General features: G+C 36.1%; 1 protein-coding gene across 3 annotated transcripts in view; it reads left to right on the top strand.

Annotated features, from left to right (window-relative positions):
- The first annotated feature begins 1,798 nt into the window (after positions 1 to 1,798).
- The window catches only part of TINAG (tubulointerstitial nephritis antigen), a 90,468-nt gene continuing 74,893 nt past the window's right edge, over positions 1,799 to 17,373 (top strand). The window contains exons 1-4 of one of the 3 annotated variants that reach the window (XM_053603681.1): positions 1,799 to 1,906; positions 2,538 to 2,843; positions 12,285 to 12,348; positions 13,018 to 13,107. In XM_053603681.1, the coding sequence (XP_053459656.1) occupies positions 2,546 to 2,843; positions 12,285 to 12,348; positions 13,018 to 13,107 (452 nt within the window). In that variant the 5' untranslated portion in view covers positions 1,799 to 1,906; positions 2,538 to 2,545. The other 2 variants (XM_053603682.1, XM_053603680.1) reach the window with 2 other exon arrangements.

Raw genomic sequence — 17,373 nt, 5'->3', positions numbered from 1 at the left:
GAGTGTGAGAAAGATCTCTCTGAGGTGTCATTTAAAAAAAAAAAAAGACTAGAAAGAGATGAAGTCATGTGAATATCTGGGAAAGGATGTTTCAAGCAGATGGGACAGCACGTGGGAAGGTGCTAAGACAGGAGTGTTCCTGGCATGTCTGAGGAATGGCAAGAAACTTTGTCAGATGACTGTACCAATATAATCTCTGGGTAAAATGATATAAATTAAGGTCAATGAGATAGCAAGGTTGGAGGTCCTTGGGTAGGGTCTTGTAGCCCATGGCTTTTAAGTTGATTGAGGTTTAGAAGTTTGAGGTAAGATGATGTCTGAGGACTGGGCCCAGAGAAGAGTTGCAAAGGTTAGTGAAAGCATATTTCAAATAGTCACTGACTGGGAAAGGAAGAAAGTGACTCCAAGAGTAAGCAGATAAATTAGGGACATTGTTCAGACTGGAACAAGAATGAAGAGAGACTAAAAGCATAGCAGACAAAGGAGGAAGTTTTTAGGTGGGGGGTTATATTTATTAATGATAACTAATATTTATATTTAGTACATGAGATATGCTAAGTTCTTTGTGTCATTATGTCATGTAAATTTCCACTCATCTAATGTGGTAATAAATATTATTATCTAAATTTTACAGATAAGAAAATTGAAGTGCAGAGACAGTAAGCCACTTTCTCAAAGGCATACTGCTACCCAGAGGTAGAACTAGGATTTGAATTCCACTAATCTAACTCATACTTCTGTTCTCTTTCTCATCCCCTAGCTTTATTGAAGTATACTCGACAAATAGTAATTGTGTATATTTAAGGAATACAACTTGGTGTTTTGATGTACATATACACAGTACAATAATCACCATGATCAAGCTCATGAACATACCCACCACCTCACATAGTTTCCATTTTCTCCTTCTTCTCTCTCTGTTGCTCTTTCTCTTTATGTCTTCCTTCCCTCTCTTTATGTTTTGGTGCACTCGCTTAAGATGTACCCTCTTTGAATGCTGGAGAATATGCATGTATGATAAGGCTGGACATAGTCCATGGGAATTGGATGTTAGGAGGTCATTGGGATAAGTAGGTGTTAATGCAGACAGTAGTTTAGTGACTCCAGATAGCAAAGAAGTGAAGGTGATTGATTTCCCATCTGTACTCCATTTACCTACCAGAAGCATTTTGATTTCAAAGTGCATTTTGATTTCACCTTTAGCAGGTGTTGGACTGAAGAGACAAGGGGATTACGAATAGTGAAACAAAGAGGATGTAGAATTTAAAAAGGAGAAAGACTAACACTGGTTTATAGCCTGAGAGGAAGATGCTGTAAGAATTAAGAATGTGATACAATGGAGATAAAGATGTGAGTTGAATAGATTATGGGGCAAGGTCAGGGAACAAGTTGAAGGGTTGGAATTATGAAATAGCCTTGGAGAGGAAGACCCTCATTTTTATAGAAAAATAACTGAGGACCAGAGAAGTAAATGGTGAACTCAAAGTCATAGAGCCAATTAAACAGTAGCTTGGGGACAAGAGTTCAGGTTTCTGATTGCCAAGACAGGGCTTTTCCATTAGTCTTCCAAGCTGCTCTTGCTGATTCATCGTCTGCTGCTTACTTACCCTTAATCCAAAGGGAGTTATTGTAGTTAATGAATAAATTCAGTAAGGCAAACCTGCTGTAAATGCACAGCTCTACAGAAACTCTAAGACATCTTGACCTTTGAGTTTCCTTTACAACTCCCTCACCACACTGCTCATTAGTACCATGTGTTGACTTTTCTTGACTATAAACTGCTTTCCCATTGAAGGTTTCCACATTGATGCTAAGTAAGGGAATCAGGTGGAGAGAACTAAGGTCACCCTCAGGGAATTTCTAGCTGAATGAGGCTCCACTAAGTTTTGAAATCAAAATGCTTCTGGTAGGTAAATGGAGTACAGATGGGAAATCAAGCCAGTGTGTGACTGGGCATGATTTAGAGCAACTGTTAGTGATACGACAGATCCTAGGAGGCAGCCTCATGAGAACTCGGATTTTAGCTGCAGTGCAAGTAGGTGAAATGAATCATTATGTTTTTGACTTTTAAATTTCTTGCACCTTGCCAGTGGTTATTACAACCATAATTTGGGCCATGTATATCCCAGGGAGGCTTTTGATTTAAGAATATAAACTTTTTAAGGGATAGGCAATATTCAATGTATCTTTATGTATAAGCTTTTATGTGGTATTTTGAGGATCATACAGAATTTTTACATTATATGAAATATTATCAATTTTTAACTGTGAAGGAACAATAGTAGTCTATTTCTAACACTTATCTTGAGCAAACTTTGAAATTCTTGATTAATGTTTAACCCAAGAAATATACTCAGTTCAAGTAAAGAATCAGTTTCAGGGTTCAGGCTAAGGTGTCTTGATGATTAGAATTCAAGCTCCCAGGAGGAGCCTCCAAGGCTAAGGGTGTTGGATATAGCAGAAAGTGGAAACTGTACCCAACATACAGAGAATGTGGACTGGATATAAGATCTTAATCTTCTCTTATTTTACGACAGAAATTTGGATGGAGCAGTATTTATCTCAAAGAAAAGTTGACTTAGAAGCTTATTTTGCTAGAAATCACACCATGTTGGAAGGTACTCGATTCAAAAGAGCCATTTTCCAAGGGCAATACTGTAGAAATTTTGGCTGTTGTGAAGACAGAGATGATAGCTGTGTCACTCAGTTCTATGAGGCGAATGCATTGTGTTACTGTGATAAATTCTGTGAAAGAGAAAATGCTGATTGCTGTCCTGATTACAAGTCCTTTTGCCGTGAAGAGAAAGAATGGCCTTCTCACACACCGTCTTGGTATCCAGAAGGTAGGCTTGGGGAAAGTATTTATGCGTTACCTTATTTCATAATAAAATATGACAAACTTTCTATTTTTCTTCTTTCTTTTTTCCCTTCTTTCAATGAAATGAAAATAAGTATTGTTATTGCTAAGATAAATTTTTGGACTACTAAAGTGCTTTGGTTTGGATGCAAGGTGCCTGTGTCATGTCAGTACCTTCGGGAAAGTTCTGATCTGATAAGCCCTGATTACTGGTCTGGATTTTGCTTTGCACTCTCCATTCAGCTTATACAAGAATTACTTAACTCCGTCTTCCTTTTCCTTCCCTCCCTCCCTCCTTCTCTTCTTTCCTCCCTCTCTCCCTTTCCTTTCTCTTTTCCTACCTCTTCTTCTTCTCTTTTCCTTCTCTTTTCCATTTCTTCCCTCCCTCCCTTCCTTCCTTCCTTCCAAATATATTCACATCTGAACGCTCAAGCCTTTTTTGAGTATAACCTCTTAAGAGAATCTCAAGAAATTAAAAGCCTGCTCATCTGAAGATTTATTTTACTATTTACTGTTTATTTACAGTATTAGACTCATTGGTATAGCAATGTCATTAAAACTAAGACAAAAGCAAAATAAAGTCCATTACCCTTCCTGCCTAAGCAATACCAAATAGATCCTTCATGTCTATTTTTTGTTTGTTTTGACAGTTTGGGGATATTAAAATAATCAAGAGGAAAGGAGAGTTTCCTATAGAATATTTGAAAACTCTAAGGTTGAGTGTTTAAATATGACATAAGGAGAGGGGTGTATTTATAATATTGGTCTAATTATAGGAGGATGGCTACTGATTTTGAGCAATTAATATGACCAAGCTCTAGAATAAAAACAACAAAACAAAACCCTGCAAATACACTTCGATGAGACTTATATTTTTCTGTCCCCAATTTTATTGAACCTCCTCAGCAGAAATTCAGGGTTAATCAGTGGCTTGTCACACTACTGGAAATGGGTGATGAGGACCAGAAATTACAGTTAGAGGAGAATTTAAGATGAACTAGGAACTGAGAATCTTTATTTCAAAATCTGTATCTCATTCAAAAATCTAGATGCCATTGCTCTCCTTCTTAATGCCATCTTCTCTGTAAAATCAAGAAAGTGTTTCTTTCAAACACATATGTATTATTTTAAAATTTTCCATAGAATGGCTATTTATCCCAGGCCTTTTCATTTTACCAATAAATAGCTCAGAAAATATTTATTTATCCTACAAAGTGGCAGATACTATTGTAGAAATGAGAGATCTAGTCATTCATCAAAAATTATTCCTTGAGTAGCTCTGCTGTGCCAGGCCTTGTGCTTAGTGCTGGGGCCACAGAGGAGAAGAGAAAAAAGACAAGCTCTTGAGTCCATGAAAATCACAGTTAAGTTGTGGGAGGAGGGTGGAATATATATAACAAATTTTCTGTACAAACACAAATTATACAACACTTGGATGTCTATTATATTTGCTACTATTTAACAAGGAGGTCCTTGTTAAGGTTTTAAAAGAAAAAAATCTAAATGAAACATTTTGAAGAAAAGAGATAAAATCTTTATTTGCAGACAATGTGATGATCCACATAGAAAAAAATAAAACCAGTAGGAAATAGCATTAGTAAGAATTGGAAACATCTAAAATTGAGACATTTTCATTTAAAAGTTCAGTTTTTAGCTACTCTTTTTTTAAAATTTATTAATTAATTAATTTATTTTTTTTAAATCATAGCTGCGTACATTAGTATGATCATGGGGCACCATACACTTGGTTCATAGACCGTTTGACACATTTTCATCACACTAGTTAACATAGCTTTCGTAGCATTTTCTTAGTTATTTTGCTAAGCTACTCTTGAAAGATCTGGCAATCCTGGGCTCGTGGGTCTTACATGAGAACCATCAATTGGAGGTAAATTTGGGATGTCACCTTTTGGTAACACTTGTATTTTCCATTTTGTCATATGCCCCATCTCTTGCTATTTTTCTCCCTGCGACAGTTCTCTCTTGTTTTGCTGGAGGTCAGTCTGGCTGTAGCTTCTGTCAGCAGAGCTCCTTCTTGTTATACACAAATCACGCAACTGCCCCTGGAGACCCTAAGCCACTCACTGTTGTATTTACTTTGGGTTTGAAAAAAGATGATTTCTGTTAAAATGTAAGTATGATCATTAAAGAACTGGTGAAGTTAAATAACATGCTGATAATATATACTGACAACAGGAGGATAATACATAGGGCGTCATAGAGTCCTGGGTCCAGGATCAGTTAGAGATCATACCCCTGATGGGGGCATAGTTTCTAACAAGGTTGGGCCCTGAAGTCAAGGGAAATTCACCTTTTAGAGAACCTTGCACATGACAGATACTTAACCAGTAGACGTCTCTATAGCATTCCCTGAGTAGCATGCTTTTCTTTCTTTCTTTTTTTTTTTTTTATTAAATCATAGCTGTGTACATTAATGCAATTATGGGGTACAATGTGCTGGTTTTATATACAATTTGAAATACTTTCATCAAACTGGTTAACTATGTACACCATGGAATATTAAGCAGCCTTAAAAAAAATGGAGACTTTACCTCTTTCATGTTTACATAAATGGAGCTGGAACATATTCTTCCTAGCAAAGTATCTCAAGAATGGAAGAAAAGGTATCCAATTTTCTCAGCCCTACTATGAAACCAATTTATAGACCCTCACACTTTCACATGAAAGCTATAACCTAACTACAGCCCAAGTTAAATCTACTAAGAGTAGCATGCTTTTCATTGGCTTACTTAACCTACTGTGTCTTCTTCTACTAGCTAAGATTGGAGCCAACAATTGTGCCAAGTGCCTTTAGGTATTAACTTATTCATTCTTTCATTTCACCTTGTTTAATAGGAGAATGGGCCCGGCGCCTGTACACAGTGGTTATGGCACCAGCCACATGTACCAGGGCTTACAGGTTAAAACCCAGCTTAGGCCTGCTTATCCACAATGACAACTGCAGCAACAACAACAACAACAAAATAGCCAGGCATTGTGGCAGACACCTGTAGTCCCAGCTGCTTGGGAGACTAAGGCAAGAGAATTGCTTGAGCCCAAGTGTTTGAGGTTGCTGTGAGTGCTGTGACGCCACGGCACTCTACCAAGGGCAACATAGTGAGACTGTATCTCAAAAAAAAAAAAAAAAGGAGAATGATTTTATATCAATTATATAGAAAGCTTCTTGGGATTAAATATGGTAGTTTATTTATTGGATAAAAAATTACTGTGCCATGAAGAGGAAGTTGCTTAGTAAATAAATGCTGGTTGAATTTAGATCAAATCGCCTAGCTATGTTTTCAAATTCTTTGTTAAATTAAATATTAATTTTATTCCCATACCATTTGAAAGAATAAAAATATTCTCAAAACCATACTTTTTCCTACATCAAGTAGTTTTAAAAGATATTTATAAAGTATTATTGTTTATCCATAGTTTCAACAAGCAATTCGTACCTTCTTTTAGAAGTTGGCAGCTTAACAAAAGTAATTGATAATATTTAAAGTGTGTTATATATGCATCATGTGGTAAGCATTGAGAGTGATATGAAAAAAGTATTATAAAGTTCTAGGACTCTAGAAACTTATGATCTATGTGAATAAGAAGACTTAGGTATGTGAAAAAAGTAGAAACAATTGCATGTAAGCAATATGCCACCTGTGAATTCAGTGTGGCCAGTACCATAACCCCACATTCTGAATGGGAAAGTTGAGTACATTAAAATAATTAATACCTATTTAATAAATACTCTGTACCAGAGAAGACTGCATAAGATTGGAGACAACCCTAATTAATGTACATATTTTTTAACACATACGATATTTTGCCTGGATTTGCTGGGTCATTAGAGACCAGGTTCCATCTAGCTTTGTACTCCACCATTGCTAGCACACAGCCTTTTATTCAGGATTCAATTTAGCTCTACATGCCCTCAAAATCATATTGAAGACCCACTCAATGAAATGAGAAAGGGAAGATATGGTGCCTGGATAGTAAGGAGACATTCTAGAGCACAGAAGTGCACATCTCTGGCCAGAACAGTTACATGGCCATGCCAATGGTCAAGAGAGCTTGAGCACCAAAATTTGTTTTGCTTAGCTATGTAGTGATGTTTTAGCTATGAATTGGGTTCTACTACAAAAAAAAAAAAGTAGGAAATGATACTGGTAACAATCAACATTCTCTGACACAAATGAAGAATGTAGAATAATCGAAAACCAGTGACTACACATCTGCCTTTTGATGAATGTTATTGTTATCAATTTAATATTAGCATGAGTCTTAATATCATTGTATTGAGCTATGGTGTTTTTAATGTGCTAAAATGCATTTGTGCTTTCCTTATTAAGAAATAAGCCTCTTCACAAAAGGAGTTGCTACTTCTTCAATACTCAGTTTTGCTTGAGAACTGTAGAATGTTGTTAAGACTGTAATTTGAGGTCACATTTTTAGGTAGAACTTAGGTTTCAGATATATTTTTTACTCACTTCATTATGGAGAGAAGCAATTAATCATTTTATTTAGTAGCAAAAAGTTCACATTAGACTGTAATTACTTTCACAAAGATAATTTTTTCTTTTGTTTTTATATTGCTTTTGAAAGTAGCTGCTTAAAAAGAAGAATGCTATGCAGTGTTAAAATTGTGGACAATTAATGAAAATAAAAATCAGTGGCATTTTATTTGTACTATTTTTGCATGTATAAAGCAACTTTGAGATGCTATATTTTTTTATTCACTGATCAATTAGATATTTTTCAGTGATCTAATTACATGGAATCATCTAGTTCTTTAGACTGTGTCTTTATTTTTTTTCTTTTTTTTATTAAATCATAGCTGTGTACATTGATATGATCATGGGGCATCATTCACTAGCTTCACAGACCATTTACCAAGTTTCACATATACCCTTGTAAGATGCACCACTGGTGTAATCCCACCAATCCCCTTCCCTCTACCCACTTGACTGTGTCTTTAAATCAATGACTTAAAACTACACACTTTATCCTAAGGATTAAAAAATATGTCCCTTTACAATTAATTAGAAAGAGAATATATTGGTCAATTTCTTCCTTTGCGTGTGTTTTTTTAACCTATATCTGGGTAATGTCCAGTAATTGGAGGATTTCAAATGTCAGATACCAAAAATCTAAAACAGAATTTGAAATAGAGCCAGGGTGTATTTTCTAGACATAATCTTTTGGTGTAGCAGATATTAAGGAAACAGTCTAGTATACCATCTGTTGTGAGCAGACTTGGGCTAATTTGATTATGTACAATATGTTTGCATTGGTAAAAAATGTATGTAAGCCACTGACACATCTGATCTGGATAAGGATTATTTACTCTTTCACAACCTCCTTAACCATATAATAATGAAAATAAGTAGGAGTCTAAACTCTGCCACACATACTGACAGTTGCAAAAATCTGACACAAACTAATTCATTCAACCTCTGTAAGCTTTGACATGTTCCTGCATCTACACTGTGTGAAAAATTTATTGGAGGCACATATGATAATATGACCGAGGTAGGATTCTGCTACCCTTACAGTGGGCATCGGGCAATGACAAATCTTCCTACCCAGTTGGCTGGACAAAGGACAGAGGACAAAGATCAGTCCTAGGATATGAGGCCTAAGAGTACAGGTTTCTGACCTTAAGAGACATTTAAACTGGACAAGAGTGACTTTGAAATATTTTAGCTAAACACTAATTAAATGCTATTAATTTAACCAATGACAGCTGATAACTTATTTCCATTATGCTGATTAACAAGCCACTGATTTAACAAATGAAAGCCCAATTCTGACATTTATTATACTAGTACTCTAGTGTCGATCAAAATATGGATAAAGGAAGCACTTGTAGCAGCCGCCCTGAAGTCTGGCCTTTCAGAATGAATGCTTCTGACCACCCCTGGGGCACGATTCCTGATTAGAGCAAGTGACTGTCTTTACTACGGCAAAGTTCAGGCCAACACAGACATTTATAACATACCCTGGTGAAGTATTTTAAAATAAATTACAGATATTATATCATCATTTTTTTTCTCAGTCGAAGAGACCAACTATTTCACTCTCTAAATATATGATTTGGCTAATTCCGCATTAAAGGTTGTTAAAGTTGCAAAACTCCCTTAATTTCAGTAGTAATGAATTTTTGTTTTATTATTTGTTTTTATTTTATTTTGGTCAACATGCTACTAATTGTAACCAATAGTAATATTAATAGTAATTGTGTAACCAATTTACTAACTTAACTCTGACGTGCTTCAGATATATTTTACTGAAAAAGTAAGCTACCAGGCAAGAGTCCTCCCATATCTGTACTAGCATAGTTTTTGGATTACCTCTCTAAGGGTTATGCTAACATTGAATAGACTCCTCCTCTTGAGCTCTGAATCCCATCTTCTCCTATAGTCTCAAAATCTTTATCCTTACAATTCTCTCTCTCTCTCTCTCTCGGCATCACTTTTTTTCTCCCTGACTTAACTTTACAAAATGTGTTTTTGTCTCCCAACTTTAGAAAGGGCCTCCTTTAACTTCATGTCCTTAACCAGTAAACATTCCATTTTCTTCCTCCTTTTAATGGTAAAATATCTGAAAGAAAAAATTTGCTTTCTTATTTCCGTGTCTCCCATCAACCCATTCCTTACAGGATGTCACTCTCTGCTACTTCAATGAGATCTCTGAGCATGGTCACTGGCCACACCCACATTACCAAATGCAGTATTCAGATATCTGCAGTATTCAGATATCTGCTTTCTTATCCTTGGCCTATCGGCAATATTGTCCACAGCTGATCGTCTTGTGTGTATGAAATACCTTCCTACCCTGCTTTTCCTGACAGCATCCACTCCTGAATTCCCTGCTTCTTCACAAACCAGTTCTTCTGGGTTGTCTTTTCTGAATGTCTGTCAGCTGAGCTGAGTCTTGGATCACTTTCTCTTACCTACATTCACTCTCTCTGAATGACTTTTCATCAGTTTTTGGTTTTAAAAAATATATACAGTACATACATTGGTATCCCCAAATTCATGCCCTGCCCTTGACTTAACTCTTATCTTCCATAAGCTACTGTCTGCTTGACATCACTATTAGCATGTCTAGCCTGGATTTAGTCTGAGTCTACATTATGCAAAGCAGAACTCTTGACTTTTTGACAAAGCCTGTTTCTTATTTCTTTGATAGCTTCATCGCCCATCTATTGCTCAAGCCAAAGCCTTAATGACGCATCCTTGATTCCCCTGTTTCCTCATCCCCTAGCTTCAATCCATAAGGAAATCATCGCATTCATCTCACCCCCAAATTATATCTATCCATTTCTTTCTCACTTCCCTCCCATTATGCTATTCCTTTATTTTTCTGGGAATCTCCATCCCAGCTGGCTCAGCAGGAGTGATGCAGAGATTAGGAGAGGAGGCATGTGGGGTAAGGCCTTGTAGGTCAGATAATAAGTTTGATTTCATTCTAAATTTGATAGGAAATAACTTTAAGATGTTAGGTAGGAAGTGGCATGATACGTATTTTAAAAGATCTCTAAATGCCATGTGGAGATTGGGGAACTCCAACGCTGGAGTTGGAAAGGAGGGCAGCAAAGGAGTAAGTGAATGCATCTCAGTTTTTATCGAAGCTGATGCTTTACTGTTTTAGCGCTTCAACCATGGTCAGATGTAACCGATGTGGCTTTTGCTCAAGAGAACAATTCTCCAGTGAGGTTGAATAAAGTGAACATGGAGTCTCATAGTTAACTCTGACTTGATATTAGGGAAAGATGACCAAGAAGTGAAGATTTGGTTAACCTGAGATAATCGTGATAATGATTGGGAGTAGCCTAGTAATGACATTCTCTAGACTTTAAAATTATCAGTTGGTCTACAAGTTAGAGAAAGGGGTGTCTGTTTCCTTTAGGACCTGGGTCATTTCTGTTTTCTTTATCCATGTAATTTAGATGTTGAATATTCACCATTCCTGAGGGATGATTAAAAATCCGCTTCTTGTTTTTAAACCCCACTCTCATTATAAGAATTGTCAGCAAAACACTTTCCTTTCCTTTACATGAAAACTTGGATAAGTTGTGTAAGTTTTTTTGCTACTCCTAGTTAATAAAACCTCCTAGAGCTTCTCTGAGTTACAAACATATTGTCAATTCAGTTATTAAAAGCATCTAGTTTATGTAAAAATTATATCTCTAAATTTGATTGAAAGTGAAATCTTCCCCTTCTCCAGGGCTCACTGCATTAGGAAGCCTGAGGTCAGGAGATAGTGGGATTTCCTTCTCTTGCCCTCTGATTGCAGAATGTCGAAAATCGATGGGAAAGGAATGAATAAATGTAAACACATCAAAACTAAATTCATAAAATAAAAAAATTAAACTGTGAAACATAGTACATGTGGGGGAGGGGCAGTTGGGAAATGTTTCCTATGAAACATTTTTTTTTTTTGAAAATCAAATAATGGAAAATTTTTTAAGTGGCTTTTATGACCTTGTGGCTAGAAGTTACAATGGCTCCCTTGGAATACTTTCTAAACATGTATTTTCCCTTATAGTTTTATGAATAAAGAATTAGAATTCATTTTGTTTAAGTCAAGGTCATTGATATGATATATCAATTACATGTTCTGTCAAAAAAAGTTTCATGAGACAAAGTAGAGTCCCCTTTGCTAATTCAGTGTTAATTTTAAATGTGACAGGTTGCATTTTCGAAGGGGATTTAATTCATAACCAATGTCCTATTTTCACAATATCTTACTGATGCCATTCATCTGATGATGCCCCATTCCTCTCTTATGAGTAATTTATATAATCTGGGCAAACCAGTTAACAACTACTTTCAGTTAGTAGTTCAGAAACATTTGGATTTGGAAGACAAATAAATGGCTATAACATTTGGATTTGGAAGACAAATAATGGCTTATTGATTTCATGAATTTTTCTCCTGATCCACATATTGAAGAAAAAAATAGACTTTATCTCTGTAAAGTAAATTCAATGATGTGTCTTGGTCTTTTGGTTCAAAGCTCTAGGCTACTTGTTCTAGTCATATCCAATTAATTATTATCATTTATGAGACTTGATTAATTTTTTTAATGTGAAATGCCACAAATTGATTCAAATACTATTATATTGTTTATCTATTTAGAATATTAATTATTTTTGAGTGATTAATTCCTTGGCAATCCAGTCTTGGTGCTTCAAATCTTCTCTGTTGGAACGTAATAGGCAGTTTAAAGTTAAAAGCTTATGGAACACTTCCAGAATTCAGTATGTGAACCTTGACTCCTACCAGATGTAGATTTCTATCATATTGGCACTCAACGCTTTTGTATATTTGAAAAGCTAACCAAAATTTTAGATTACTTGTCATGTTAATGGACTTAAATATTCAATTTAGAATCTTCATTCATTCATATGTTATGTCAACAGGTTGCTTCAGAGATGGTCAACATCATGAAGAAGGATCAGTCATTAAAGAAAACTGCAATTCCTGGTAAGGAATTTAGGTGGCACTTAACTGTGTTATGTCTATGTATGTTTTCTTCCAATAAAAGGAATATTTGTGAAACAAAACACACAAATATACAATGTAACACATATAAGCAGAATCATATGTCGTAAAACATCACCTATTTGTAACTTTTTACAACCACATTTAATTTTAATGAATATTGAAAATTTAATCATGAATACATCCTTTAATGCTTGAGTTTGATGTTCTTGATAATGAAACTACATCATGCAACAGGCCTGCATAAAATATACCTCTTAATTATAAGCAGTCTAATATACTGTAGGCAAACTTGTGTTTTTTTGAGCACAATAACAATGTATAAAAATCTGCTACTTTAAAAAGATTAGCCTGCAGAAAATTTCCAAATATAAGTAAATGAACCTGCTTTTCAAATTGTCTTATGTTTTCAAATTTCAGCGGATGTCTGATCATCTCATTTATTAATTGCCTGGGACAGACGATAAAAGCATGTTCAGTGGTAGCTAATGTATGTTTTATGGGCACTTTTGCCAAGAATCAAATAGCCATCCGACTAACACTGATTTAAAAAATTGTGTTTTATGCCTTAACCATGTGCAACTCTTACTGCTAATTTTGAAACATACTTCATAAAGGCCAGAGCACTTTTTCATTGTTGTATCTTTGCAGCACGTGCTCCGGACAGCAGTGGAAATGTTCCCAGCACATATGCCTTGTTCGTCCAGAATTAATTGAAAATGTCAATAAAGGAGACTATGGGTGAGAGAAGTCTTGCTCTAAATGCTTCTTGGCACACAAATTTATTCCTTGGTGTTCAAACAATCTATTGACTATCTAAAAATGTTCATTATTTAAAAAGAAAGAGTGGGAGAGATATAAGAAAGGAGATGTGTAAAACTGGAATGCAAAGGTAAACATTAAGTAATTTAAAATTAAAATGCACAAATAAAAAAGAAGTTTAGAACACAGTCACAAATCATCTAGGAAAGAGCAACATAATGGTGTTAAAGAGAGCAGAGGGAGTTTTACTTTGGATAAGTATTTAGGCAAAATTAGGAAGTTGGCAAAATTGATTTTTTTTTTTGCTAACCATCTCACCTTCTGTGGCTGTCCTGAGCAAGCCAGCCACGTGCTTAGGTACCCTTGGTGGAATTTGACATTATAAGGAGGTGTCTTCATGATCCCCCATGTAACAAGTTAATCTGGACAACTTCACTGACATGACTTATGTTCAGCAATTTTATTCATAGTTGAGCCACTTTACTTTGCTAATCAACTTGAAGGTAGTGATGACTGACACTTAAACACTGGAAATAACTGTTTGATGCTCTTCTACAGATTCGTCAATTAGGTGGCATCTCAGCTTACCTAAAGGAATTAGGATGTAGGTACCAGACACTGGCTTTCTTTATAGAACTGAAAGAAAGATTCATAGACTGGCTGGTATCTGCCTCAGGGCTTCTTCACTTTCCTTTATCACATCTCTGTATACCCTTGATAACATCTTCTACATTCTGCAAGAGACTTCACTTAAGAAGATCTATTATTAAGTGACACAAAAAGTAAAATAATCTTGAGATGTGATTTTTAGAAATAGAATTATCATTTCCTTCCACAAATAGATGTTATGTTTCCCAGCACAATGAAGACACTGAATTTCAATGTACCCAAACTATTTTCTTGGAAGTCATAAAATATAGGAAATCGCATTTGTTGACTTACTACTCTTAAGCTATTTTCAATACCTCTCTCTTACTCTGTGAGTGTGTATGTAGTTAATATTTTCGGTGATAATTTGATGAAATTTTATGGATTTCTAGAAAAAAAATCAGTTATAATTTTCTGTGGCTAAATGATATTTAAATCACTCAAAGAACAGGAGAGTATGTGTCATTTTGAGAAATTATCTGAATGAGCTTCCTAAAAGGATTCAAATGTTGGACCTAATTAGCACACATTTCCAAGAAACAGTAAGCACTGTCACAGAATACATGAGCAAACGCAGTCTAAAGCAGCGTGCTAAGGGAGTGCACCAAAAGCACGGAAGGTGTTAGAAATGCTACAGGAAGAAGCTTCTTTCCATTGCTGGTTTATTTTGAGCTTACTCTAGGCCTAGTTAAGAGCATGAGCTTTGCATTTTAGTAGCAAACATTAAAACATTGCATGACTAAATAAATAGAAAGTGAAGTGTAATTGGAGGAAAAGGAAACATACACAGATCAAAAAAAAAAGTCGAATAAAAGGAAAAAGCAATGAAGAAAATAAATAAAACTATATTTATGGGGGGAAGAGAGAAAATCCTTGAATTTGCAAGAGTATCTTCATGATACTCTAATAGTTTTCATAAGATAATATTATATCATTCAATATCTGTTAAGTGCTTTTAAAAAATAGCCTACATAGAAATATACAATCTTCGCTTTAAAAGTCTCTCTTTCCTACATCTTGACAGTATTTTAGATTCAAGTCTTTCTCCATTCTACATAATGTACTTCAGGGCTTACTGAAGCATATTATTTTTCAATGCAGCCAATCGATACAAGTAAAACATGGTTTCCATTTGTGGAGTTGCTGGGGTTACAAATAAATAATTTCTGTCTTAGAGGAATTCACCATCTCATTGAGGAGCCAACATGGCATACCTTTATAAAAGGATTTTCAATGACAGGGCAGAATATAAATGCCCAATTAGTGACCCAAGTGCTCATAAGCAAAGTAGTGGGACCAAGGGAGCTGCATACTGTATCTCCCTGCTGCTCCCAGCTGCTTCAGTATCTGCTGCTGTGCCACAAACCATTTCAGGATTTAGCAGTCTAAAAGCACAGTTTTCATTTGTTTGAATCAGCAATTTAGAATGGACTCAGCTGAGGCTATTTTTAGCAGTGTCTTCTGGGATCATGATTGTGTTTATGGAGATCTGGAGCATCCCCTGAGGCTGAATTGTGTGGCCTGGCCTAATTCCCATGTCTGGTGGATGGCGCTAGTTGTGGTTAGGCCATGCTTCTCCAGCAGGCTAGCCTGGGCTTCTTCTCGTGGCCGTAGTTCCAACAGTTCACAAGTGGAAGCTGCAAAAGTCCTCTCCTGAGACTGCTTTCTATTGGACAAAGCAAGTTCGGGGCCAGTCCACATTCAAAGGTTAGAGAAATAGACTTCTGGATGAAAAGTACTGCAAGTAATTTGTGGCCCTTTTTAATCTAACATATTTTTACTTAAGTTTTCTTATAAACTCAAAATCTAGTCTACTTGATAAGTTTGCCTTGACATCTCCCTGCTTTCTCAGACTCAGCACAATCCAAACTGAAAGGATTAACGTCCACCAAACTTTGTTTATTGGCATCTCCCTCCTTCTGGCCAACCTAAGCCAGAAAATTGGAAGTTAGTTTAGTTTTTTTCCTTCCTTGTTACTTTCAGTCACCAGGTGTTCCTGATTCCCACACTCAAAGTTTCTCTCAGATATTTATTAGTCTCACTTCTAGACTATATTCTAGTATATCTCTCTATCAAGCTTAGTTCGAAACGACCTTCTTTGTCTATTTTCAAAGATCATCAATGGTACTCTATTGCTTATGGAATGTAATTATCCCTCCTTAGCATAAATAACTCCCTATCCCAAATGTTCCTTTACTAACTCCCGTTTTACACCCTCTTCAGCCCCTCTGTCTGTGTCCCCTCTCATAGTTTAAGCATACAACTTACTTGCTATATTCAAAATGTTCCACCCAATTTCAAACACACATGCTTTTTTCAAGTTATTTTTGTTTAGAATAAATGCTCTCTTCTCTTCTTTTCACATCTAGCTGCCAACCTTATTCTGATCCTTCCAGAGTGAACACTAAATTCACTTTTTTTTTTTTTTTGAGACAGTCTCAAGCTGTCTCCTTGGGTAGTCTGCTGTGGCGTCACAACTCAACTCATAGCAACCTCAAACTCTTGGGTTCAAGTGATTCTCTTGCCTTAGCCTCCTAAGTAGCTGGGACTACAGGTGCCCACCACAATACCCAGCTATTTTTTTGTTGCTGTTGTTATTGTTGTTTTAGTTGGCCCAGGCCAGTTTCGAACCTGCCAACCTCAGTGTATGTGGCCAGCGCCCTGCCCGTTGACCTATGTGTGTCTCCTAAATTCACTTTCTCTCTCTCTCTCTCTCTCTATATATATATATATACACATGTATAGACATATATATACACACACATATATAGACACATATATATACACACATATATATAAGACACTTACATAAATATATATATATATATATATATATAAGTACCAACTCCTTCAAGCAGAGTAACGTTGAATCTGATCGTATTTTTACCTACTGCTAATAAAGAACACACATTAAAGCCATTTCTTTTTTTAGTCTTTGTTAGGGTATGAACTTCTTGGGTGTAGATAAATTTATTCGCAGCTATGTTTCCAGTGTTTATCAGAGAACAGGATAAATTCAGAAAGTTCATTGAATGCTTAATTGAATTAAAGGGAAATTATAAGTCTAGGTCAAGGATCACGGTGTCTTTCCTACTTTTTTGAGTGTAAGTCGCAGTAAAACATACATTCTTTTTTTTTTTTTTTTTTTTGTAGAGACAGAGTCTCACTTTATGGCCCTCGGTAGAGTGCCATGGCATCACACAGCTCACAGCAGGACCTCCAACTCCTGGGCTTAAGCGATACTCTTGCCTCAGCCTCCCAAGTAGCTGGGACCACAGGCGCCCGCCACAATGCCCGGCTATTTTTTGGTTGCAGTTTGGCTGGGGCCGGGTTTGAACCCGTCACCCTCGGTATATGGGGCCGGCACCCTACCAACTGAGCCACAGGCACCGCCTGATGCATTCTTCATTATACAGTATACACACACACACACACACACACACAGAATGGAAGAGAGAGAAGAATAGTACTTACTGTACCATTGCAATAAACTCTACTATTTCTTATTCTAACTTCTTTTACTTTTTAAAAAATTCTCACTCCTGCCTTCCAAATTAAGTGCCTGATTAAATGATCTATGTCTCTGGCTTCTGTTTG

Source organism: Nycticebus coucang, chromosome 9 (genome assembly GCF_027406575.1).
Source record: "Nycticebus coucang isolate mNycCou1 chromosome 9, mNycCou1.pri, whole genome shotgun sequence".
Classification (NCBI taxonomy): Eukaryota; Metazoa; Chordata; class Mammalia; order Primates; family Lorisidae; genus Nycticebus; species Nycticebus coucang.
This window is presented reverse-complemented; position numbering and strand designations above follow the sequence as displayed.